Genomic DNA, 23,843 nt, shown 5'->3' on the forward strand with positions numbered 1-23,843 from the left:
CCAAGCTTGGCCTGTGGAGAGTTTTTAATGAAGCAGGTTGAGCTTCTTTGAGGAGTTATAACTCGGTTGGATAGGTTATTGAGTGAGCCCCCAGTTCAACATATTTCATTAAAAAAGTATTGTTTGATAAGACATGGGGAGTCGTGGCATTGTTTTGGGAGGAGAGAGAGAGTTTAATGGAAGCATTAAAGGCTTGTTGCCTTTCCAATGTAGTTTGTGGTTTTAGATTTTAATGGGAAATAGTTTCATAATTCGAATCGTTTGTTGGGTTACTGCTAGAAGTTAACTCTAGTTTCTTTTGGTGCTTGGGTTTTTCAATTTTGGTAACAGAATGAGCAAAAGAGATATGTTCACTTTGTCTCTTTACTTCTGAATTATTTTCTCTTTCTCTTTTCTCTTCTTCTGTTCTTGTTCCCTTCTGCTGTTCTTGTTGTTGTGTTCTAATGGGGTTGGATAAAGATAAAAAAGGTGAGATTGATTGGTCTTATGACTGGGTTGGTGAGGATGTGAAATCTCGAATCTCTCTGTTTCGTGATGAATCTGCGGTGAAGGAGGTGAACTTAGCAAGAGTCGTTAGGGCTGGTTCTGGGGTTCAGATTGAGTTGCTTTCATGTAATAACGATGATAGGGTGTATCATCGAAGGCAGGGTTTCGAGTTCTTCTACATGCACAGCTGTGTGCTTGAGGAGTTGAGGGTGAAATTGCCATTTATAGAGTTTGAGTGCCAAGTTCTGAAACAGTTGAACTGTGTTGCGTCTCAGCTTCATCCTAATGGCTGGGCGTTTCTGCGTTCCTTTGAGGTTTTAATGGAATATCTTGAGGAGACGCCTACGGTTGATTTGTTCTTTTCTTTATTTCAAGCAAAGGGGGTGTGGAAAGGGGGTTGGATAAATTTTAATAGCACTCCTGGGTTCGCTATTTTTAGGTTGTATAAATCCTCGTTCAAGGATTTTAAAGAAATGTATCTTAAGGTTAGGAGTGTAGAAAACGTTTTTCCTGTTTATGTTGATGAGAATCTGGCTGAGAAGTTTCCTTTGTGGTGGTGTTCGGAACCGCAAAATATACTCGGTCCTGAAGTCATTTCGCCGAGGAATGTGTGTTTGATTGAGTTTTTGGTTGAGGGTATTGACCGTAAGGATCTTATATCTATGTATGAGTTACTCAAATGGGAAGATGATAAGGAGGCAGTGATGAATTACCTGGGTGAGTTTGGGATATTTGTTATTTTTGTATTGACTTTGTATGGGTTTCTGATGTGTTCTTGTGTTTGTATTGCAGGTGGGAAGTACCCTGGGGTCTCGGCTGCTTCTTTGAGGTCACGCTTTAAAAGTAAGAATTTGGAAAAGGAGGTTTCATCGTCGAACCGTGAGAAAGTGGCAACGCCTGGGGAGGTTGTTCAGCCTCGTCAGGGGCGTAGGAAGGTAATTGCGAGAAAAAGGAAGTCGGGGTGGTGGATTTGTCCGATGAGTCTAGTGGGAAGGAAGAAAGAGTGTCTCTGGAGGAGATTCGGGCTTTTGTTGGGAATCAGAAAAAACTTCATGAGATGTCCGAGCTTAGTGATGGTGTTTCTGTGTGAGGAAAAGAGTATCCTTACATGGCTGTTGTAGACGAACATTGTCAATCTGAGGCTGATGTTTCTCTTGCAAAAGAGGTTGGTGAAGTAGCTATTAGGCAATATATGCAGGTAAGGTCTTCCCTTTGGTTTAGGTTTTATCCTGGTTAGGGGGGGTTTTATGTATTTTTGCTTTCCTTGTTGTTGTTATGTTTTGCAGGTTGTTGGGTTGAAGTTGGCCAGCTTAGGACGGAGTCAGGAGCTGAGGCATAAGAAAGTGGTAGAGGAAAAGGATGAATTTCTGGTGATGAAAGAAGAATTAAGTAAGAGCAAGAATGTTGTTTCTGAGCTGCAGAGTAAGTTGGCTGATACTGAAAAGTCGCTGAAGGAGACTAAGGATAGCTATGATAAGGACGTTGAGGACTTGAAGAAAAAGGAAGTTGATTTGGCGAGTATGGAAACTCGGCTGATTGATGTTACTGCTCGGCTGAAGGAGATGGAGAAGAAGAAGAGTGATGAAATTTTGGATTCGTTTGTAGAGGGTTTTGAAAGGGCAGCCTTACAGGCAAAGTTTATTACTCCAGGTGTCGATTTTTCTGAGTTGGATCCTGGTAAGATCGTCCGAGATGGGAAGATGGTTGAGGATGATGGTGTTGCCGAAGATGAGGCAGAGAATATTTAGTATTTTAATGTAGTTTTGTTTTGGTAAAATATTTTTATGTTTTGATGGATAATGTAATTGATGATACATTATTGACAGTAACTGTTTTGGAGGTCATTAATAGAGTTTGTTTGACCTTATCTATATTCGTTTTTGATTTGTGCTGAGTTGTTTGATCGGCACTTTGTGCGATTGATAGGAATTCAGTTAAGAGCATTCCATGTAGTGTTTGCCGAATATGCTTGGTTCGAATGTTAGACGAAGATGTTTGTCATTTTGAGGTTTGATCATAGATAAAATCGTGCCAAGCATTGTTGATTGTAAAAGCAAACGTGATAATGTGACACAGTTTGTATAAAATGAGATAGATTCATTACATATAATAGAATTGCTAGTCCTTTGGTTACAAAGGTTCAGGTAGGCTAGCCTCATTAAAACCTCTCCAAGCAAAACCCATTGGGAAAAATCTTGGTAGTAGGAAAAAGAGTACAAGCCTGTCCCTGATTTTTAACTGTAAAATTTCTTTAATGAGGAAATGTTCCAGGTGTTAGGTAGTATTGTACCATTCATGGATGCTAGTCTATATGCTCCGTTGCCAAGGACTTCTATAACTCGGTAGGGGCCGTCACAGTTTGCTGCGAGCTTTCCATGGGATGGAGGTCGGCACGCTGTTTCCGCCTTTTGAAGAACTAAGTCGCCAATTTGGAATGATCGGTTTCTGACCGATTTGTTATGTCGTCGGGCGATTGCTTGCTGAGCCACGCGTTGTCGCATTGTGGCTGTTTCCCTTATTTCTTCGATGAGATCTAGCTCGGCTCGCCGGGCTTCATTCTGATTGCCGAGTTGAGTTCGGACCGAGCTGTGTGAGACTTCTAAGGGTATCATAGCTTCAAAGCCATATACTAGGCGAAATGGTGTCTCCTTTGTTGATGACTAAGGTGTTGTGTTGTAACCCCAAAGAATTTCTGGTATTAGTTCGGCCCAAAGTCCTTTGGCATCATCTAACTTTTTCTTTAAGGCATGTAGTATGATCTTGTTCGCTGCTTCTGCTAGTCCGTTTGTCTGAGGATGTTCAACGGAAGAAAAATGTTGTTTGACCTTAAGGTTCTGCAAAAAGGATTGGAATTTATGGTCGGCAAACTGGCGATCATTGTCAGTGATGATATGATGGGGAATGCCGAAGCGGCAAACAATATTCTTCCAAGTAAAGGAAATTATTTATTGTGATGTGATTCTGGCTAAAGGTTGGGCTTCCAACCACTTTGAGAAATAATCAATTGTAACCAATAAAAATTTTACCTGCCCCGGTGCCGTTGGGAATGGACCGAGGATGTCTAGCCCCCATTAATAGAAAGGCCAACTTACGTCGGAATAATGTAGTTGTTCGGCAGGGAGATGTATGAGTGGTGCATGTTTCTGACAGTTTTCACAAGTCTGAACTTTAGTTTTTTTATCATGTTGTAAGGTTGGCCAAAAGAAACCTGCGCGGAGTATTTTTGAGGCTAGGCTCCGAGCTCCTGTATGTGTTCCGCAAATGCCCTCATGTGCTTCCGACAGGGCTAGGTCAGCTTCATCTTTATTGAGACATTTTAGTAGCGGCCGAGTATATCCTCGGCGGTATAAGGTTTCGTTGATCAATGTGAAGAACGATACTTTTCTTCGGAATCTTTTTGTGCTGCCGAACTTATTTGGTATTTGACCTGTTTTCAGATATTGTATGTAATCGTCCTGCCAACCCTGTTCCTGTGTGACACTTAGTACATCTGTTAGACTTACACTTGGTGATGTAATAGTGGATTGGTGCAGTGTGGATAAGTCGGATTGTGTGCTGCCGAGTTTAGATAAGATATCGGCTCTTTGGTTTTATTCTCGTGGGATGTGTTGAATTTCAAAATTTGAAAACTTTGAGATCAAATCTTTTACTAATAATAAGTATTTAGAAAGGAGAGGATCCCTTACTTGGAAGTGGTTGCTTACCTGTTGTACGACCAATAAGGAGTCACAGTATACCTTTAGAGTTGAAATGCGGAGGTCCAAGCAAAGGCGGAGTCCTGCAACGAGGGACTCATATTCGGATTGATTGTTGCTAGCTTTGAAGGATAGGTGCAATGAATGTTCTAGAATAAAGCCATCGTCGGACTATAGACGTATTCCGACGCCACAGCCCTCGGTGTTAGATGAGCCGTCGACGTATAAGCTCCATTGTTTTGTATGATCGTCTTCTGAAGGGATAGTTAGTTCTGCAATGAAGTCTGCTAAAAATTGGGACTTAATCGGCCCTCTTGATTGGTACCTTATGTCGAATTCTGACAATTCTATTGACCATTTAATAAGTCTTCCGGCGATTTCTGGTTTATGTAACACTTGGCGTAATGGGTGATCGGTCTTCACATGGACAACATGACTTTGGAAGTAAGGTCGGAGTCTTCTTGCTGAGAAAACTAGTGCTAAAGCCAGCTTTTCAATTCTCGGGTAATTGAGCTCGGCGTGTTGAAGAGTTTTGCTGACAAAGTATACTGGATGTTGAGTTTTGTCCCTTTCTGTAACAAGAGCAGAGCTTATAGCCCAATCAGTCACTGATAAATACAGGAATAAGTCTTCCCCTTGATGGGGTTTCTGTAGGATCGGCGGTTAGGAGAGAATAGTTTTTAGTGTTTGAAAAGCTCTCTCGCAATCGTCGTTCCAGTGAAATTTATTTTTCTTTTTTATCGTTTGGAAAAAAAGAGTGGATTTTGAAGCTAAGCATGGAACAAATCTGGATAGTGCAGCGAGTCTTCCGGTGAGCCGTTGGACTTCCTTTACGGTTTTTGGGCTTGTCATTTCCAGAACTGCTCGGCATTTGTCTGGATTCGCCTCAATGCCCCTGTTTGTCAGTAAAAAACCTAAGAATTTACCTCCCTGAACTGCGAAGGTGCACTTTTCTGGGTTTAGACGCATGTTGTAGTTGCGAATTTGCTCGAAAATCTCTGATAAGTCGTCAATATGGTTTTTTCCGAGCTGTATCTTGGCGACCATGTCGTCGACATACACTTCGATGTTTCTGCCGATTTGTTTTGCGAAGACTTTGCTCATAAGTCGCTGGTAGGTTGCTCCTGCATTCTTTAGTCCAAAGGGCATAACTTTATAGCAATAGTTACCGAATTCAGTGATAAATGCCGTTTTATTTTGATCAGAGGGATGCATGAGGATTTGATTATAACCCGAATAAGCATCCATGAAACTCAAGGTAGCATAACCGGAAGCGTTATCTACCAAAGAATCTATGGATGGTAAAGGGTAAGAATCTTTCGGGTAGGCTTTGTTTAAATCAGTAAAGTCGATGCACATGCGCCACTTACCGTTTTGTTTCCTTACCATTACCACATTTGCTAGCCAGGTAGTAAATTTGATTTCCTTGATGAACTCTGCATTGATCAGCTTTTGAGTTTCTTCTAATGATGTTTTTTTCTTTTCTTCGCCGAGGTTCGGTTTCTTCTGTTGTACTGGTCATGCAGATGGGTTTATTGCTAATTTGTGGCTGATTATCTGTGGATCGATGCCGAGCATGTCGGAAGGTGTCCATGCGAAGAGGTCGGCTTGTGTTTGTAAAAAGGTGGTGATGGCTTTTAGTTCAGCATCGTCTAGGGATGTACCTACATAAGTAAATTTGTTAGGATTATTATGAAAATATACTTTCTATAAGTCTCCGGATGGTGTAGGTCGTTCTAGAAAGTCGGCTCGCGGGTCAAGGTCGGCTAATGCCGAGTTCTTTGCTACGTGGTGTAGGTTGTTGACTTGTTGTTTGAAACGGGTTGGTAGCTTCATGCTGATGTTGTAGCATTGGCGCGCCTCTTTATGATCTCCATGGATTGTTACAACCTGGTTATGCTGTGAAGGGAACTTGACACACAGGTAAACTGTAGATACAATGGCGCCGAACTTATTCAAAAAAGGTCGGCCTAGTATGAGGTTGTATGGGCTAAAGCAATCAACAACTAAATATTGAATATCACATGTTTTGGAAAGAGGATGCTCACCCAGTGTGGTTTGTAACCACACTGACCCCAATATTGGTACTCGCTCACCCGAGAACCCCACGAGGTCTCCTCCTGTTTGCTGGAGTGCGTTGCCGCTGAGCTTCATTTTTTGGAATGTTGTGTAGAATAGAACGTCGGCGCTGCTTCCTGGATCCAGAAGTACTTTCCTTACCAATAGATCGCCCAATTGAAGGGTGATGACTATAGGGTCGTCCAAGTTGTTTATGTTTGAATTAAAGTCGGCGTGTGTGAATGTCACTTGGGGGAGTTGTGTTGTGAGAGTTGCTTCAGGAGGGGACCCATATATGCTCGGTATGATCGTTTTCTTGCCGAGATTGATGATCCTCCGCCGGCGTATCCACCTGAAATACAATTGATTATACCTTGGGGCTTTGATTTGGTGTTGTCCTTTCTTTTCCTCGGTGCTATTGTTCTGATGAATCCTCGTTCCTTGAAGGTGTTGAACGTTTTTGAATGTGACCGCCGATGTACTTATCGAGGTGGCCTTGCCGAGCTAAACGTTCTAAAAGATCCTTTGCTACCACACAGTCATCAGTGGTGTGGCCGTGCTTCTGGTGGAAGGCACAATATTTAGATTTGTCTACGTTCTTAGTGTCTTGGTAGGTGCCGGCCTTTCTTGGTGGCTTGATGAGTTTTGAATTTAGAATTTCTTTGATGATGTCCTCCCGTTTAGTGTTAAACTGCGTGTAAGAATCAAAGCGAGGTGTTAGTTTAAAACCTTTCTTACTGTTCGGAGTTCTGTCATCGTCTCTGTAGTTCGGTTTGTCAGATTTCCGAGCTTGTCTGAGCTCCTCGATATCGATTTGGCCCTTGGCTTTCTCCCGGAACTCGGCAAGGGTTTTGGGCTTGGCTACCGCAATTATTTCCTGGAACTTCCCAGGTCGGAGGCCGCTCTTGATTGCGTGCAAATGGACTTTGGGATGGAGATCGGGTATGCTGATGGCGACTTTTGTGAAGCGGGTCATATAGTCCTTCAAACTTTCGTTTTGCCCTTGCTTGATTGTATTCAGATAGTCAGAATCATGCAGGTATATTGCTGATCTGGCGAAGTGATCTTCAAATAGCTTGGCCAGTTGCTGAAATCGCGAGATAGAACATGCAGGCAAAGCACACAACCAATCAAGTGCAGGACTGTCTAAATAATTTGGAAAACAGCAGCATAAAACAATATCTGATGCGCCGTTGACGATCATTATTGATCGGAACTTTTTGAGAAACTTCTTTGGGTCTCCGAGCCCATCATAAGGTGTGAGGGTTAGTGGCAAGGTGAATCTCTTTGGCAATTCGAAGTTCATCACTTCTTCTGTGAAGGGTCCCACAAGTTCGTTGGACTCTCCCTTGTCATCTTCGAGTTGAACTTCGTTGGCTCGGATAGTCTCCGAGACGTGTGATGGTTGAGAATGATGTTCATTATCTTCTGGTTGCTGATGATGAGTCTCGTCATGTTCTATCCGAACATGATTCAACTCGGCGATTTGAGCAGCCATTATTTGATTTTCATCGGCCATCCGTTGATTGACTTGTTGTAGCTCAGCTATCATCCGCATAAGTTCGGATAGTGAATGAGGTGGTACGTCAGCCATGGGCGTAAGCAAGGGTAACAGGACCAAAAGAAAAATTTGATTTCCTCGGCCCCACGGTGGGCGCCAATTGTTCTTGTTTGCGAAATAGAGGTATCAATCGAGCTTATGTGCTTTGAGGCTGATCGTCCGATCTTTGAATTCCGAGCTTTTCTTTCTGGTGTGACGTGAATAACGCGAACAAATGAGGGGGGGAGTATACCTGCAAAGGCACTCCGAAGCTTAAGTCAGTATATTATGCTATATCTTACTTACCGAAGAAAATACTTTACCTGGCTTTTATATGGTAGACTGCTCGGCTGTTACGTCTTTAGTATTTAAAGTCGGTTACAAAAAGATAGTAACGTCCCTTGATTGTATTACCGTTTTGTCGTCGGTTATCACGGCGCATTTATCTGGCCGAGTTATGGCTCATGAATGGAGGAGCTATAACGGACCATGCCGAGTTATAGCTCGTTTATGACGACCATATCAGAAACTAAGAAAAATTACATTAGTTGAGGATGAAGAGTTGATAGGGATTGTGATTTTGATATAACTATTATTAGCATATTAGATTCGACCATGAAAGTTATTGTTGACCGTGATGAAAGGTCGGTATGTGAGATGTTGGTCTTCAAAACTTAATTTTCTATCCCACTAAATATAAAATGGTCATTTTTTTATGACCAACTCATATCTATTGCAACATCAGCTAGCCACTATGTATTTGCTTATTTGTTATGCTTTTCTCTTCACAAAACAATTGATCATGAACCCATGCCCTGTTTTCACAGGTTTACACACAGATCTCACAAGGTAATCATTTCTCAGGGTAGCAATGTAATGAAAAAAATGGGGGTGGTATTGCTAAGTGGGTGCTTATGTAAAAGTGTGAAGAGTAAGAAAACTTAAAAAAAAAAAATTTCTACAAACACCTAATGTGAAGAAGAATGAAACTCTATCAAGTATCCCTTATCTGGAATGCATGCAAGCACATCTATAAATGATTAGATGTTCTATCACAGCTTTTATAATCGATCTCTGAGATGAGAAAAAATGGATCCAGATCATATTTTGCTGCTCCTTTATAAAATAAGAGCATCATGTTATAAAACAAAGGCAAAAATCTTATTATAAAACCTATTATTATTTATATTGATAATTCAATATTGTTTGTTTCTCATGTAATGTGACATTTTCGAATGAATATATGACACGTTCAAGAAAGAACAAAAAATTGAATAATCTACCTTATAACTAAATATAATAATTAAGACAAATCAAAGAAAAAAAATATCCGATTCCTACTAAAAAAAATACATAGTATCAAAACTACTAGACCGAACCGGTCAAAAACTAGTAATACTGTAGCCTAACTAGATCATTTATGCATTTAAATCGGTCAATAGCAGTCAAACCCATTGAAAACCCGCACAGCCGCACTTCCACAATAGATTAATGCTCTACGTTATCCTTGTCTCTGCACATAGCCAAATTGAATGGAGGCACTAAGATTGACCTATTTTCCTTGCTACAAAAATGGATGGACATGGTAGCACTCTTCATCAGAGCCATTTAAGTCTCGCAAATGTCAAATAGCCTGTGTGACCTCTAGCTTCGCCACAAGGTCTAGCCATAACGGAAGAAACAATACTGTCCGGCACATAGCTTCCATTGGAACGTTGCCTCCTCTTGCAAGGGAGAGAACCATTAGAACCATTGTTGTCTCCATTAAGGTTTTCCATTTTCCCTTCTCTAACTTCGTATGTGCGTAACAACACCTCAAATGTTCTTATATCTTTAAAGAAGCAAAATTTATTTAGGAATTACGTCAGTCTAATACAGGTAGCTGCAGTTTGCATGGATAACTTGAATGACATATAAAACTGCACCAAAAGTTAAAAAATATAGAGAGAATGTACCTGTGAAGCTGTTTTGAAGAGTTTCGCATGATCGCTGTACTTGCTCAACGCATGGGGAGAACGAGCATAATGTACCATCTTGTTTTAACATTTTTGCAGCCGAAGGAATAGCAAGCCACGGTTGGGGTAGATCCAAAAATACGGCATCAGCCAAGCCAGCAAATTCACTTGGAAATCCCTCGCCCTGAATATCCCTTGCTCTCACGCTGATTAAGCTGCTTAGACCTGTCCTCTCAAAATCATCCCTATGAAGAAGAAAATAAATCAAGTAAACATATGAGACAGGAACGGTTCTATATTCCGCACAACCCTTTGTCAAGAACTTACTAGTAATCTACAGAATCTAACTATCAACACGTTTCAAAATCGACTTTTTCAGCCATTCAAGAAAGCTAAATCCTGTTAAGTAGAGTCCTACCAATCCAACTAAACATCAACTTATGCATACAGAATGCAATGAGAGTGAATATTGGAATATTTCTTCACCAGTATGTAAATGTTCACAAATATGCAATCATGAGGTAAGAAAAGGCCAAAGGCACAAGTGAAAAACACAAAAATATATGAACACAGAAGAATATCACCATCATCTTCCTTGTTTGTTACCTGGCCGATCCAGCTCGTTGCTCATGGAAGTCAAACGTATGGACATGTCCCGTAGGAGCAACAGCCCTTGCAAGTGAAGTAGTTAAAGATCCACTTCCAGTGCCAGTTTCAAGAACCAAGCAACCAGGAACAACCTCCAAGTACATGATAACAAAGCTAATATCCGCAATATAGAGAATCTGAGTCCTGTGGCTTAAAACTAGAGTCCATAACTCTGGTGTTGGAGCTAACAAATATACAAAACCACCCTTATTGCTGAATACTTTAGACCCAAATGGCTTTCCTATCCATTCTGAATCCTTAAAAACACCGAATCGATTCTGCAGTACAGTACTTTCAGACACAGTTACGGCCTTCATGTTGTCATGCCTTTCATAAACTATAACCAAATCACCATTGCTAATCAATCGATTGAAAGATAATTTTTTTGCAGGATCAACTGCCAGCATCTTAAAAGTCCTTAAGAATCTTTCAACAAAATCACAAGGAACAATTATCTGTAATACATGAAAGGGAAAAAAAAATCAATAATGCACATTGAATTATTTGGATGTAACTACAATTTAAACTTACTGCATTTAACTCTCAGTCCAAAAATTCATACATGAATTTTGAACATAAAACACTAATGAAAGTTACCAACTTTTTAAATTAAATAAAAGCGTGAACTTTTCTCTTAGAAGGAAAAAAAATAGGGAAATAGAGGCAACTAACCGATGATGGAGCAAGCTCTAATCTTTACTCGTCAAGGTGAAAACATTACGGACCGAATTGATGGATTCACAAGTTGGGTATCAGAGCTTTGAAAATTACTACCATGTGGGAATGGGAATGAAGGACCAACAGCAGCACTGTTTTAACACAAATAAAAACTGATGAGTGATGAGGGGGTTTAACCTGGGGCTATGTTTGGATTGATGGTTTTGGAAAGAGGAGAATGAGATAAAGAGATTATAACAAGATTTTAAAGTAATCTATAAATAGTACCCCCTAGATCGTTAAATGGCTGACAAAGTTATTTCAACTTTGTTAATGATAAAAATACCAAAATATTTTAAAATGCTACAAAAACATAATTATAATAAAATAATATATAAAATTATAAATAAAGTCACAAAAATATATTCTACTAAATCTTAAAAATACACAAATTAATCTAATGACCAACAAAATTCGATAACAAGAACAACTAGGCAACAGCAATTAACATAAGTCAATAACAACATAGCAAAAACTTTAATAACATTTAACACAACATCAATTAAGTGATTAACAACTTAACAAATTAACAAAGATGTAATGTCTGTTTGGTCCCTGAAATTTCCAATGCTCGTCAAAACAGCCCTGATTTTTGAAAATGAGAAAATTGGTCCCTGAAATTACAAATTACGAATCTCTTTTGCCCCTGATTCAAATGTCATTAACACGGTGCTGACTGCTGACATGGAGTGCTAAAGTGTTAGCTTGACATTCTCAATAGGAAGGTGACATGGTTAAGACTTCGGATCAAATAGTCGTCCCAAATTGGTTAATTGGACTCATTTTAGCCTCTCCACTAATATAAAATCAATTAACCAAAATGAGTTTAGGGCACCCAATTGATCATATTGAAATCTTAGTTATGTCACCTTAATGTCAAGCTAACACTTTGTCAGCACAATATTGAATTAACGGGCAAGAAAATTCAGATTTGTAAATTCAGGAGCAATTTGGTACTTTTCAAAAAGCCAGGACTGTTTATCTCTAGCGCTAGGAATTTCAGAGAACAAACTGGACATTGCCTCAATTAACAAATAGCAAAAACAAAACAACACAACACAGCAATGAGCAACCTGCAGCAAGAACAACTAGGCAATAGCAAAAAATCTGATAACCAACCAAAAAAAAAATACAACCAGAAATTACAACAGAGAAACCAGCAACCATCAACAAGAAGTAAAAACTCAGCAAGAATCAAAGAGGAGAGGAGTACACTACCAGAACTGGAAGGCGAGCACGAGGTGAGGGCGACGATGACGGCAGAGCTGCGCGGACTGGATTGAAATCGCCGCTTCAAGCTCAGGGAAAGGAAGAATGGCGGAACGGACTGCTGGAAGAGGGGAAGAACCGGAGAATATGGGGCCGGCAGCGGGCTGGAAAGGATGGGGATGGCGGCCGCTGGAGAAGGCGGGACTGGGAAAGGGAAGGGGAGACCGGGAACTTGGAAAGGATTTACTGATTTAGGTATTTCTTTTAAAAAAAAAACCGTCAGCCTCTTAACTTTTTAAAGATCGATACTTTATCCACAGCTTTTGAACTATACAAAAAGCGGAAATGATCCTCTCCATTTTTTTTAATTGAAAGAATAAAGTATAATTTTTTATTTTTAATTTTATAAGTAAGACTAAAAATAAAGATGAAAGAGAAAATAATAATGGATTAGATTAAATAATTGACAGTCACAAAAAAAAATTAAACAATTGACACCATTCAATTTTTTTTCTATTAGAGAGATCCACTCCCTACAAAAAGTTAGCCTACATTTAACTCTAAGGTTGTATTTATTTGCAGAGATTGAAACTGAGACTAGGAGACAAGAATTCAGTATTATGTTTGTTGAGTTAGAGACTGGTACTTAAATTTGTGTTTCTGTCTCCAAAATTTTAGTATTTCAGTACCTCTAAAAAGTAGGGATACTGGAGACTGAAATTTTTAAAGACAGAAACAAAAATTTTAATAATATTTTGTACCTAAAATACCCATATTCTAATGAACTAATGTCAACTTTATCCTTTCTTCAGATTAGGGCTTCAGTGTTAGCGGTCCACTCACTCCATCTTCTCATTTGTTCTTCGAAGTCTAGGTTGCAGCCTCTGCATCGCCAGTGTCAGGACAGCCACCTCGTCGCCGCCGTCGTAACCACCACAAGGTAAGTGAGTCGCCGTCGAAGTTCGTCTTCCTAGGCCGCGTCTTCTCATGTCTTCATTTTCTCCTTCACATGACAACATTCGAGGAACCCAGTTGAAAGAGTCTCCTATTGCTGTCGAGTTCAACAACTTCCTTGTCGTCGTCATAGCTTGTGTAACCTAGGTTAGTTGTGGCCAAATTTCTTTACTGATTTTGTTCGTTTTTTTATGTTGCAACTAACGTTCTGTGGATTTGGTTCTTTGTTCTACTAGTTGCATAGAAAGAATCTTTCTTTTTCTCTTATCAATGCGATTTGGTTCGTTGTTCTAATGTATAGATGCGTAGATAGCTTCTGTGGATTTGGTTCTATGTTCTCATATCTTGTTTCATTAATTTCATTTGTGTTGTGCTTCTTATGAATTGGTTTTGGTCATGCTTGATTTTTTTGAAATTCATGTTTATGCAGCTTTTGATTTTGAACTTTTGATGCTCTTTTTGCATAATTTACATCTGTTTAATGTGAAATTGTGTAAATTATTTTGTAAATGTATGATTGTTGTGGCTATAACCAGTTCACTCACAGTAATTTCTGAAATTGTATTGATGAAAAATTTGTTAGCTTATTTGTTGTTTAAAGAGTAGTGGCACTTCAATAATATACTTTGATATTCAACTATAGCTAATAAAAGTTTATATAACTGCACCAAGCACTTTATTTGAAATTGGGTTGCACTTTGTTAGGGGAACATGTTAATCAGGATCAGTTTTGCAAATTTAACATATTTCAGGAGTTGGCTAAGTTGCTGGTATCTTTACTAAACCCTTCTCTTATCAAATGAAGTAGAATTTTTATTTTAGCTTAAAAGGTAAAAGGTAAGATAGTCTTGAGTCTATTGAATCTTCAAAATTAATGATTATTAAGTTCATTTGAATTATTTAATCTGCACAAGTTTAATTAACTTTTCTCTTTTTAGTTGCGCGACTTGGTAAGACCTTGTTAGTTAGTATAACTCCAACTACTTTTTTCAGAATCTACACAAGTCTAATAGCCTTTTCACGTTTTCTTGGTTAATTTCTTAGGATGAATAATCTCAACGACATTAATATAGTTCGTATGATAATCATGGATGGCTCGAAATAATAACTCTTAACACAACTCTTTCAATCTAAACCACAACAGCTTTTGGAAGATTTTGATTTGCTTAAAATACCTGAAAAAGTCACTTTCAGTATATGAAATGAGAGGGAAAAATCGATATTTTCATTTAATGTGTGTTTCTATTGTATTTTCTATTTTGATTTCCAATTGAAACTAAATTAAAATTGAGAAGTAAATAGTGTTTCCTGTCTTTTGGTTCTAGTTTCTTGATCTTGTTTTTGGTTCTAAGAAGATATAGCAGATTTTGTATCAAGAAGTGTTAGATTTATTTGAATGTTTATGCGTTTTTTAATGTAATGACTTTGCTAGGAAGAAATGGATCGGCCGGAGATTATTAAGCGATGCGTGTGTTTTTATGAAGAGATGAGATCCAAGTATGAAGATTTGATGTTGTTCTTTGTGCTTACACTATTTGTTTACTTTAGGGATAGAACTTAGTGGCCAACCGTCGTTAGGCGGAAGAATGAATAGTAGAATTAAACGTTAGACTTTAGAGTGTATTGTTGGTAAGGGTGATAAGAATTGTATTTGAGAGTTGAGAATGAACACAAATACCTTTGCTAATTTGTATGAGTTTTTCCAAGTTCAAGGAGGACTTAAAGAGGATGGTCATGTAAGCATGCCGGAGCAGGTTGCGACTTTCTTAATTATCTTAGCGCATCATGAAAAAAATCGTAGTCTGTAAGTTAGATTTTGTAGGTCCAGAGAGACAGTGAGTAAGTATTTTAATAAAGTTTTGAAGGATGTAATACGTATCAAAGCATTTTGTTTGCCAAGGCTACACCAGTTGAAGAGAATTGTCTTGACCCCACATGGAGAAAGTTTAAGGAAGAGCTTACTCGATGTTGTGTATGATTCATATTTGCCTGAAGAATTCTATATCTGAGTATCATAACTTTCTATGGATAATAGGGTTGCTTGGGAGTATTAGATGACACTTATATAGAGGTGACAGTCCCCGAGTATGAGAAGGCAAGATAACCGAACAAGAAATGGTAAAATCTGCACCAACGTCTTAGGAGTGTGTAATCGGGAGATAGGTTTTGTTTATGTACTCAATGGATGGGAGGGATCGGCATCTGATCCACGGGTACTTCGAGATGCAATAACTCGTCGTAGTAGTTTTATGATACCCCACTGTAATTATGCCATCTTTGGAGTTAAGCCTATACATATAACTTAAGTTCATGATAGTTAAGCTTATGTTGTTTGCATTACTTGTGTATAGGTAATTACTATTTAGTAGATGTTGGTTACACAAATGGTCCGGAATTTCTAGCACCGTATAGAGGCACTCGATATCATATTAGAGAGTGGGCCCAAGGAGCACATGCACCTCACAATTATCAAGAATATTTTAATAGGGTTCATTCTTCCGCTAGGAATATTATTGAGCGATGCTTTGGTTTGCTGAAGAAGAGGTGGTCCATCTTAAGAAGCCCTAGCTTTTACCCTTTAAAGACACAATCTCAAATAATTATTGCTTGTTGTTTACTGCAAAATTTCATTCGAAAGAGTATGGATATGGATCCGGAGGAGCAAGGTAGCATATTGGATGAATTTATGCCTGATGGAGATGAAGCACAAGATGGAATGATTGATGTGGTTGAAAACACGAACGAGTGGACTCACTGGCGTGACAACATAGCAACTGAGATGTATGAAGAGTGGTGAACAAATCGTATGGAGTAGTGTTGTAAGAGCGGCGTAATAAACATCGTAATCGATTGAGTATTGTTGTAATGGCTGCATTTTAATTTGTATGACTTGTTGAGACGGGAAACATTGTAATAGCACCTCTTAATTTGTAATAGCAACTAACTGTTTGTGGTTTAGTTTTACATATTTGCAGGGACGGATCCAGTAGCAACAATGAGGGGGCACTTGCCCCATGGTGTTTTTAATTTTTTTTTAAAAAAAATATAGTTATATATAATATGCCCCCACTTCAAATTTTAAATGACCCCACTACAAATAAATTAAACTCAATTAGCTAAAGTTCCAAATTCACTTTTTTACTTCTCTATCATTTTGATTATTATTTAACCTAATCAAATTTAATTCTTGTGTCCTCACTCCTTTATTCCCTTAAACCCTCTTCTTATTTTTATATTTTCAACTTTTTTTCTATTTCTTGTCTAGTGGTCATCTTCTATTCATCAAAAAATAAATTTTAAAATTTTTATTTTTTTTATATAACTCTCCATGACTTTATATATCTTCTAATTTTATTGTTTCTCTTTTTGATATTTTCAATTACAAATTTTAATTCAAACAATTATAGTTTAGGTATTAATCTAATATTTTATTTTTTTTGTGAGTTTATATATTTTATTTTATTCTTGATTTATTCATTTTTATTACTTATTTTTTATCTTTTGTTCTATTATATGTACCTATGTTGCGTATAAAATTTTAAAATGAATTAATTAATTTACTAATTTAGAATATATTTTTTATTTTTAAAAATAGTAAAAGAAAAATATTTTAATTACAATACATAATTAAACAGATGAGTAAAATCTTTCGTCTTACATTATATCAAAATTAAATTAAAAAATATATAACAAATTTAATTATTTTAAAAAGAAAGAAAGAAAAAATTGTGAATTATGTTTCTGTTATTTTATATAAACATACTTTTCATATACATATTTAATTTTTCTAGTATTTATATATAATTTTAGTTTCAAATTATAAATACTAGTGTATCATTAGGCGCTAATGTGCCAATTAATTCAATCTTTTATTATTAAATGTGTATAAAAAATTAGTTAGGATAATAAGTTAAGGTATCTATACTTTAATTAAAATATTTTAAGTTCAAGTTTTAGAAATAAAAAAATATTTTTTTTATAAATTATATATAATGAATAGTATTTTAAGAATGAAAGTGTTCACTAACTCTTTTTAATTTTTATATTTTCATATAATTATAATATTTAACAAAATTTATTTTAGTATATATATTTTTGCCCCCACTCTTAAAATTTTCTGGGTTCGTCACTGTATATTTGTATTTGCTTATGGCGTGAGTTGTAGGCTGTGAATTAATTGTGGTTATTTGTGTTATTGTTTGTTATTTTATTTTTTTGTTAATTTATGTTAATTTATTTTAATTTAGTTAATTTATGTTCACAAAATTTAATTTTGCACAAGGTTGATTATCTTAATTTTGGTAGGTGAAAATGGACAACAAACACATGTGGAGTAATGAAGAGAATAATGCTTTTGTTGGCTTCATGGAGGAGTTTGTGGTAGATGGTTAAAGGGATGACTGTGGGCAATTCAAACCCGAAACATTCAAGAAACTGGCTTTGAAGATGTTGGAGGCCTTCCCCGGTTGTACCCTGACTGCAAAGCACTGCAAGAATAAGTACAAGCGGTTGAAGGAGAAGTATCAGTACGCTACTGACATGCTTGGATGCAGTGGATTCGGCTGGAATCATGAGAAATAATGTGGCGAGGTTGATAGCAAAGATGTTCTTGATGCATGGTTGAAGGTGAGTGTGATTCATACTTTTTAATATATCATATAAGCATTTTTTACCCTTTAATTATCTTTTTTTTAGGATTTGTATAGAACTATACGGTGTACACTGAATCTGAGCCACTTTTAAATTTGTATCCGAGCCACTTTTGAATGGAATTTAGAGTAAAATAAAATTTGTGCTTACCTCTTTTGTTCGTGTTGAATTTGATCTTTCTTTTGTTATGTATTTCCCTTTGCATGTTTTCCTCTACAAATTGCATTGATTAAAACAAGTGACATGTAAAAACAATGTGTAATAATTGGTGAAGAGTTAATATTATAATTTGTATGTGTGTTTGTTTTGGTCAGAGTTAATACTATATTTTCACGGGCACATCCAACCAAGTTCTACAGTCTTGGCAAGCCCTTTCCTCTGTTTCATTGGCTGGAGGGTATATTTGGCAGGGATAGAGCCACGGGAGCAGCAGCAGTTAGTGGCTTTGATGTGGAAGAACAAGTTAATGAAGAGACGGAAGACACTGCAATTAGATTTGATGACTCTGAGATGTCTCCACATCCAGACAACGACGGAGGGCCAGCAGTGCAAGGACAAGCCTCACATTCTGAAGCTGGTGCAAGTGGAGGAAGCACAAGGCGATATGGGAGGAAGAGAAAGCAAGCTGACGTTTTGGAAAGGATGGCTGACCATATCCAGCAATCTTCGGCTGACCAAAGGAAGAATGCCCAACTACTTGCTGATGCCATTATTGGTGTGAACGAGAAGTTTAAGGTTGGTGAGAAGCTCACACAGCTTGGATTCGGTGATGACAAGGTGGTGAGGGCGATTTTGAAGTTTGCTGAAAGTTCTAATGTGTATGCACACTTTTGGGACTTGTCAAATTCAGATGATTGGCCTTGTGCGTTCCATTATATCAAGTTGAGAAGTGGCCTACATTTGTTATGTGGATTTGGCTTAGGGTATTAAGTTTTTTACTGTAGGGTTTTAGTATTTTGTGAGATGGTTATATTCAAGATGGTTTAACGTACAAACTTATATTTGGTATACATTTGGATAGATATTTTGGTAATGCCTTTATTTTGGTCTGTATTGAATAGGTGTAGGTTTTTCGTACAATCTTTTTAGTATTGTGGTATGGCCTTTATTTTGGTCACTTGACCAGGAATTGTTGTCTAAGTACAATATTTATGGTCATGATCATGTTAATGAAATTTCTAATAATTCTTTGTTATCAACTGTCCCATTTTGAACTTCGGATAATAAAAAAGAATAATCATTTACCAAGTGGAAGAATTATTTATCTTTTGTAATGACAAGGAATGGTACAATAGAATAGAACTCTGAAAATGTGGGGCTACAAATATGACTTTATGCAAGAAAGACTTTGGTAGCATGTCTGGAAAAGGGTCTTCAAAATATAGGGAGAATATATACCTGCAGAAGAAAAAAATAGGTTTGCAAGTTTCTTTTTTTTTTTTTTTTTTGAAGAAATTGTTGCCACTACTGAAGGGAGCATATGTGATCAGATAGAAGAAGAGCATGAAGAAGAATGTGATGCTGGTTCCTTGGGGTATATGAATGATAGTACCACAATATTTTTTATTTTTTATTTAAAAAGAATATAATGAGAGCAGTAGTGAAGTAAAAAAGACTAGAGTGAGAAAGAGAAGAAGAGATGTTGAAATTATCAAATTCATCTCCAACCCTACATTTTAAAAGTGGAAATGGGTCTTCAATAATAAAATGTTACATGCGAATGTAACTAAAAATAAGTTTATACACATACCGAAATCTGTACTCATTTTATATTTAATAATGAAATATACCGAAACATATTCTCAAACTAGTTATTACAATTTGTCATTTGCCTATTTGATTTCAAAGGTCAAACTACAACTTAAACAACAATACTATGACCAAGACAACACAGACTATAGAAATAACAAGTTGAAGGAATGCTAAAAATTTCAGATACACAACATCAGTATGAAGATTTTTAACTTGTTCGATTGTCTTCAAATTAAAATTCAATTGACAAGAGTGATCATCTCCAATGTCAGAATGTTGGATACTTGGACCTGCCCATCTAAACCATCCACATCGTCTTACAGGACATGCGTAATACTTTCTACCCGGGTTGGCAATACTATTTGAGACTTGTAATGGAGCTCTTAAACCACACTCACAAAAACGTTTCCCGTTACATTGTCGCTGCTGTATGAACCACTTGTAGATCTTCTACTTGTGGAAGCCATTGCTAACCAAGTCGCTATACATTTAACAGTAAGTAAAAATCAAAACAGCTATCAAAAAATAGTAACACAACACAACAATGAATCAACTAGTCCGAATAAAATTATTTAATGAAGCTAATCAAAACAAATTTTCCAGTTCAAGATATTTCCTACATGTTTGAAGATGAAACTACACCAGTTAAGACATGTGGTGATTTGGTATACAATGTTGACATTAGTGGTAAGGCGGTTTAGTTTTGATGTCTTGTCGATGTTTGCATCTTGTTATATTGTTCTTTTTGCTTTAGAAATTGTTGTTATGAACTATCCTGGTTTGATTCAAGGAAATATTGGATTTCAGTTTTAGATGATGTACAAAAAGAAGTAGAGGAGGGGAGGGAGACTTCTTCTCAAGTCAAGGGGCCGCAGATGCTACAATTCAATTGTCAGGAGAGGGATCATTCTCTTTCCAAGGAAGAGATGTCTTTGTCATATTTAAAATCAAATGTTGGTGCTTCTAGTTTTTCCAATAAATTTTCATACTTCTAGTATGTTAGACAGTAGTAAAAATACATTCCCAATTCAAGATAACACACCAGTGTCTACTAATTTTGATAAGGAAAAAGAGTGATAATAGGAACATAATTAGGATAAATAGTTCTCCAATCATCTTCTTTGTTTTTCTATACAGAAATCATCATAAATAAATTTATAAATATAACAATCACAAATTCACAAATCAGCAATTAACAAGTACAAATAAGGTAAAAAAAATTTTATAATACGCAACCATGGAATCAACACTCAACAATCACAAATTCCCAAATCTTAAAAAAAATGACACAGAAATTAGAAATATAAAGCAAATGAGGGCAAATAAGAACTGGGATATGACAACTTCAGAAATCTTCAACAATTGATGAAGTACAAATCAGCAATTTTAAGCAAATCCAGGCAAATCTCAAATCAAATAATGAGGAATTTACATATTCTCATCCATATGAAGCCAAATCAAAAAATGAAGGTTTTACAAATCAGAAAATGAGGGAATCAAAAATGCCATTCAAAATTATCATCTTTGAACTTCACAAAATTAACAAGCAAATAAGGTAAATTGACAGAAGATACTAGGTCCATTGACAGCGAAACAGCGAAAACCAGAGGCACAGCTCCGAGATGGTGGTGACGGTGGTGACGCAAACTCACGGGCGCGCAAACGGCAGCAGCGTCACAAACCTAGGGGAGCAACTGGCGCCACGAAGATGAACCGATGGAGACTTGGAGAGGCGTCGTCGTCGTTCAGACCCTTGGAGGTGCTACCGGTGGCGGGTCAGACTACAGGATTCATTCACGGGAAAGGAGAGGAGAAAAGGTAGAAGAGAGGAGAAAGGGGGTTAGGGTTGCATGCTGAGGAAAATGAAATTGGATTTGGGGGTTAGGGTTGTTAATTAAAATTAAGGGCATTTTGATAATTTTAAATATTTAGTCTCTACTTTTATTTCAAACCAAAACAGGATACTGAGACATAAATTAGTCTTATACACTTCCACACCAAACACAATACTAATACTTATTTCTATCTCTATCTCTTGATCTCTGTCTCTCTGTTTATGTCTCTTGATCTCTGTCTCGCAAACAAATACTACCTAAAAGATAAAGTTCTAATTTTTTTTATTAAGGACAAACCAAAAATACTAACATGAACGCCTAGACCAGCACATGTGGCAGTCAACTATTCGCGTGTGTAAAGAAGACAAATTAATCTCAGTTCTGTTGCAAAATTATGTCGTTTTGGAGACCTCTAAACGCAACATTTGATGAATATTCCTTCATTTTTCTCCATATATAACAAAAAGACTCTAAACTCCATTCTCTTCTTCATTTTACATGAATAACTCTAACATCTTGCAACGTTAACCCCAATAAAAAAACCCTATCAATCATGACTTCACTGCAGCTCTTCCTGATGATTGCCTCGCCAGAATCTTCAGCCACTTCACTACTGTTGACCGCAATCAGTGCTCTCTCGTTTGCCGCTGCTGGCACTGCGTCGATAGCTAGTCTCACCAACGCCTTTCCCTGAACGCCAAGGCGGACCTTCAGGATCTCCTGCCCACCGTGTTCAACCGACTTGAATCGGTCACGAAACTTTCTCCGAGGTGAAACTGCAGGTCAATGAGCGTGAACGACGAAGGTTTGATTCTGATTGCGCTTTGTGCATGGACAACATTAAAAAAATTTAATTTTTTAGTTGCCTACGATATCTTCTAACCCGACTGCCCATGGGCTAATTTACTGCCGATCTGAACTTTAAAATGCCACTGGCCAATGGGTTGCGAGATTTGAACCTGACACTTCTTAAATGAACGGTTGAGCTAACTACTCAACCAACCTAAGTTAATTACTAAAATAAACACGTTTTTACTTTTTAGTCTTGGTACAAAAATTGACTTAATTTCAGTTCCATTTTTTGGGGTTAATTAAGTCTTGCTATTTTTAAACTAACAAACCAACCAATTCTACTGCAGGCCTCAAATCTTTTGACTCATCATTCCTTCTACTACAGGTCTACAGCTATGCCTTTTTAATTTTGAAACTAAAAATTTATGGTCTAAGAAAAAAACCCATACATATATCTGTTTGATATTCTGAGAAAAAATATTTAATAGATGTTACATCCAAAGTCCAAACATAGTCATAAAAGGATACATTATTTTAAATTACTTCATCACAAAAATATATACATTCACATAGTTTTATATACATAGACTTATTTAAGGAACCTCAATTACAAGTCTTACCCCTCTAAAAACTAAAATAATAAACGACGAGGGGAAGATAAATTCTAACAACTCAACTTGTGAATATAATCTTCTATGCTCATGTAGTTCCACACTAAACCTTCTCACCTGTAGCTGAAAGGGATGGAAATAGTGGGTAAAAACTGCGGAGTTTTTAGTAGGATCGGGGTTAGAAGTTAAGTTCGTTTCATTAAGTTCTCAGTCAATAACAACAGTCAACAAAGTACGATCCAACTCAACAATTACAGAACATAGAATCTAATCACAAGCACACACAGTCATAGAAAATACAATCACAAACAAATATGAGCAAACAAGTATGATGCATGTCTGTCCTAAGGCTGATGATATCATATGTCGATTATATAACCAACCTGACACGTCCTGGTAGCTAACCATGGACAGAAACACCCATTGCGGAGCAAGTGGGTTTGAGTTACAACCCCTTTACTACTACCCGCTTAACCCAGAGCGAGTGGAAGAGTCACTACTACCACTACTACCGCTACTACCCAGGCGGGTTTTTGAAAGCTCAACCTGGAGCAAGTGGAATAATCCACTACTGCTGCTACTACCCAGGCATCACAAACACTGACCTGGAGCAAGCGGAACGAACCACAATCCTTGCTACTACCCAGGTATCACATTCAAAATTCATTGCTACTTTTGTTATCATTTTATTTCTTTCATATTCATTCAAAACTCCATAATTAAACTCAGTGTTTATAATTCTTCTTCCTCATCTCATACCCGAAACAAGTGGTACTAAGCCACAACCCTTGCGTATTGCCCAAGTGTTTTTCAAATATCAAAATATCTCTTTAAAAACAATTCAAATCTATTTCTCTTTCATTAAACTCTTTTTCTTGATAAATCAAATTCAAACATAATACTTTTCTCAATAAAATTCAAAACATAATCATTTCTTTAAT

The 23,843-nt window shown here is 37.1% G+C and overlaps 3 protein-coding genes across 3 annotated transcripts; 1 reads left to right on the top strand and 2 right to left on the bottom strand.

Annotated features, from left to right (window-relative positions):
* The first annotated feature begins 1,666 nt into the window (after positions 1–1,666).
* Positions 1,667–2,234, top strand: LOC148547622 (uncharacterized). Its single transcript, XM_088496287.1, has 2 exons — positions 1,667–1,684; positions 1,773–2,234. The coding sequence occupies exons 1-2, from the start codon at positions 1,679–1,681 to the stop codon at positions 2,232–2,234; spliced, it is 468 nt and encodes a 155-aa protein (XP_088352413.1). The 5' UTR covers positions 1,667–1,678.
* Positions 2,235–6,654: 4,420 nt separating this feature from the next.
* On the bottom strand, positions 6,655–7,833 carry LOC148547623 (uncharacterized). Its single transcript, XM_088495517.1, has one exon. The coding sequence runs from the start codon at positions 7,831–7,833 to the stop codon at positions 6,655–6,657; it is 1,179 nt and encodes a 392-aa protein (XP_088351643.1).
* A 1,439-nt stretch (positions 7,834–9,272) lies between these two features.
* LOC107614473 (uncharacterized) lies at positions 9,273–10,789 on the bottom strand. The gene is made up of 3 exons (XM_016316672.3): positions 10,341–10,789; positions 9,735–9,979; positions 9,273–9,610 (listed from the first exon to the last, which is right to left on the bottom strand). Exons 1-3 carry the CDS (start codon positions 10,787–10,789, stop codon positions 9,378–9,380), a joined length of 927 nt encoding a protein of 308 aa, XP_016172158.1. The 3' UTR covers positions 9,273–9,377.
* Positions 10,790–23,843: the final 13,054 nt, after the last annotated feature.

The sequence above is a fragment of the Arachis ipaensis genome, chromosome B8, assembly GCF_059453495.1.
Source record: "Arachis ipaensis isolate K30076 ecotype BB chromosome B8, ASM5945349v1, whole genome shotgun sequence".
Lineage (NCBI taxonomy): Eukaryota > Viridiplantae > Streptophyta > Magnoliopsida > Fabales > Fabaceae > Arachis > Arachis ipaensis.

What these genes read in the sequence shown, in the direction of transcription:
- LOC148547623 (XM_088495517.1), bottom strand. Translation starts at nt 7,833, where the DNA reads ATGGCTGACGTACCACCTCATTCACTATCCGAACTTATGCGGATGATA.
- LOC107614473 (XM_016316672.3), bottom strand. Translation starts at nt 10,789, where the DNA reads ATGCTGGCAGTTGATCCTGCAAAAAAATTATCTTTCAATCGATTGATT. An exon ending in CAACGAGCTGGATCGGCCAG is followed by an intron (nt 9,980 to 10,340) that starts GTAACAAACAAG and finishes TCTTCTTCATAG; the next exon opens with GGATGATTTTGAGAGGACAG. An exon ending in TCTTCAAAACAGCTTCACAG is followed by an intron (nt 9,611 to 9,734) that starts GTACATTCTCTC and finishes GCTTCTTTAAAG; the next exon opens with ATATAAGAACATTTGAGGTG.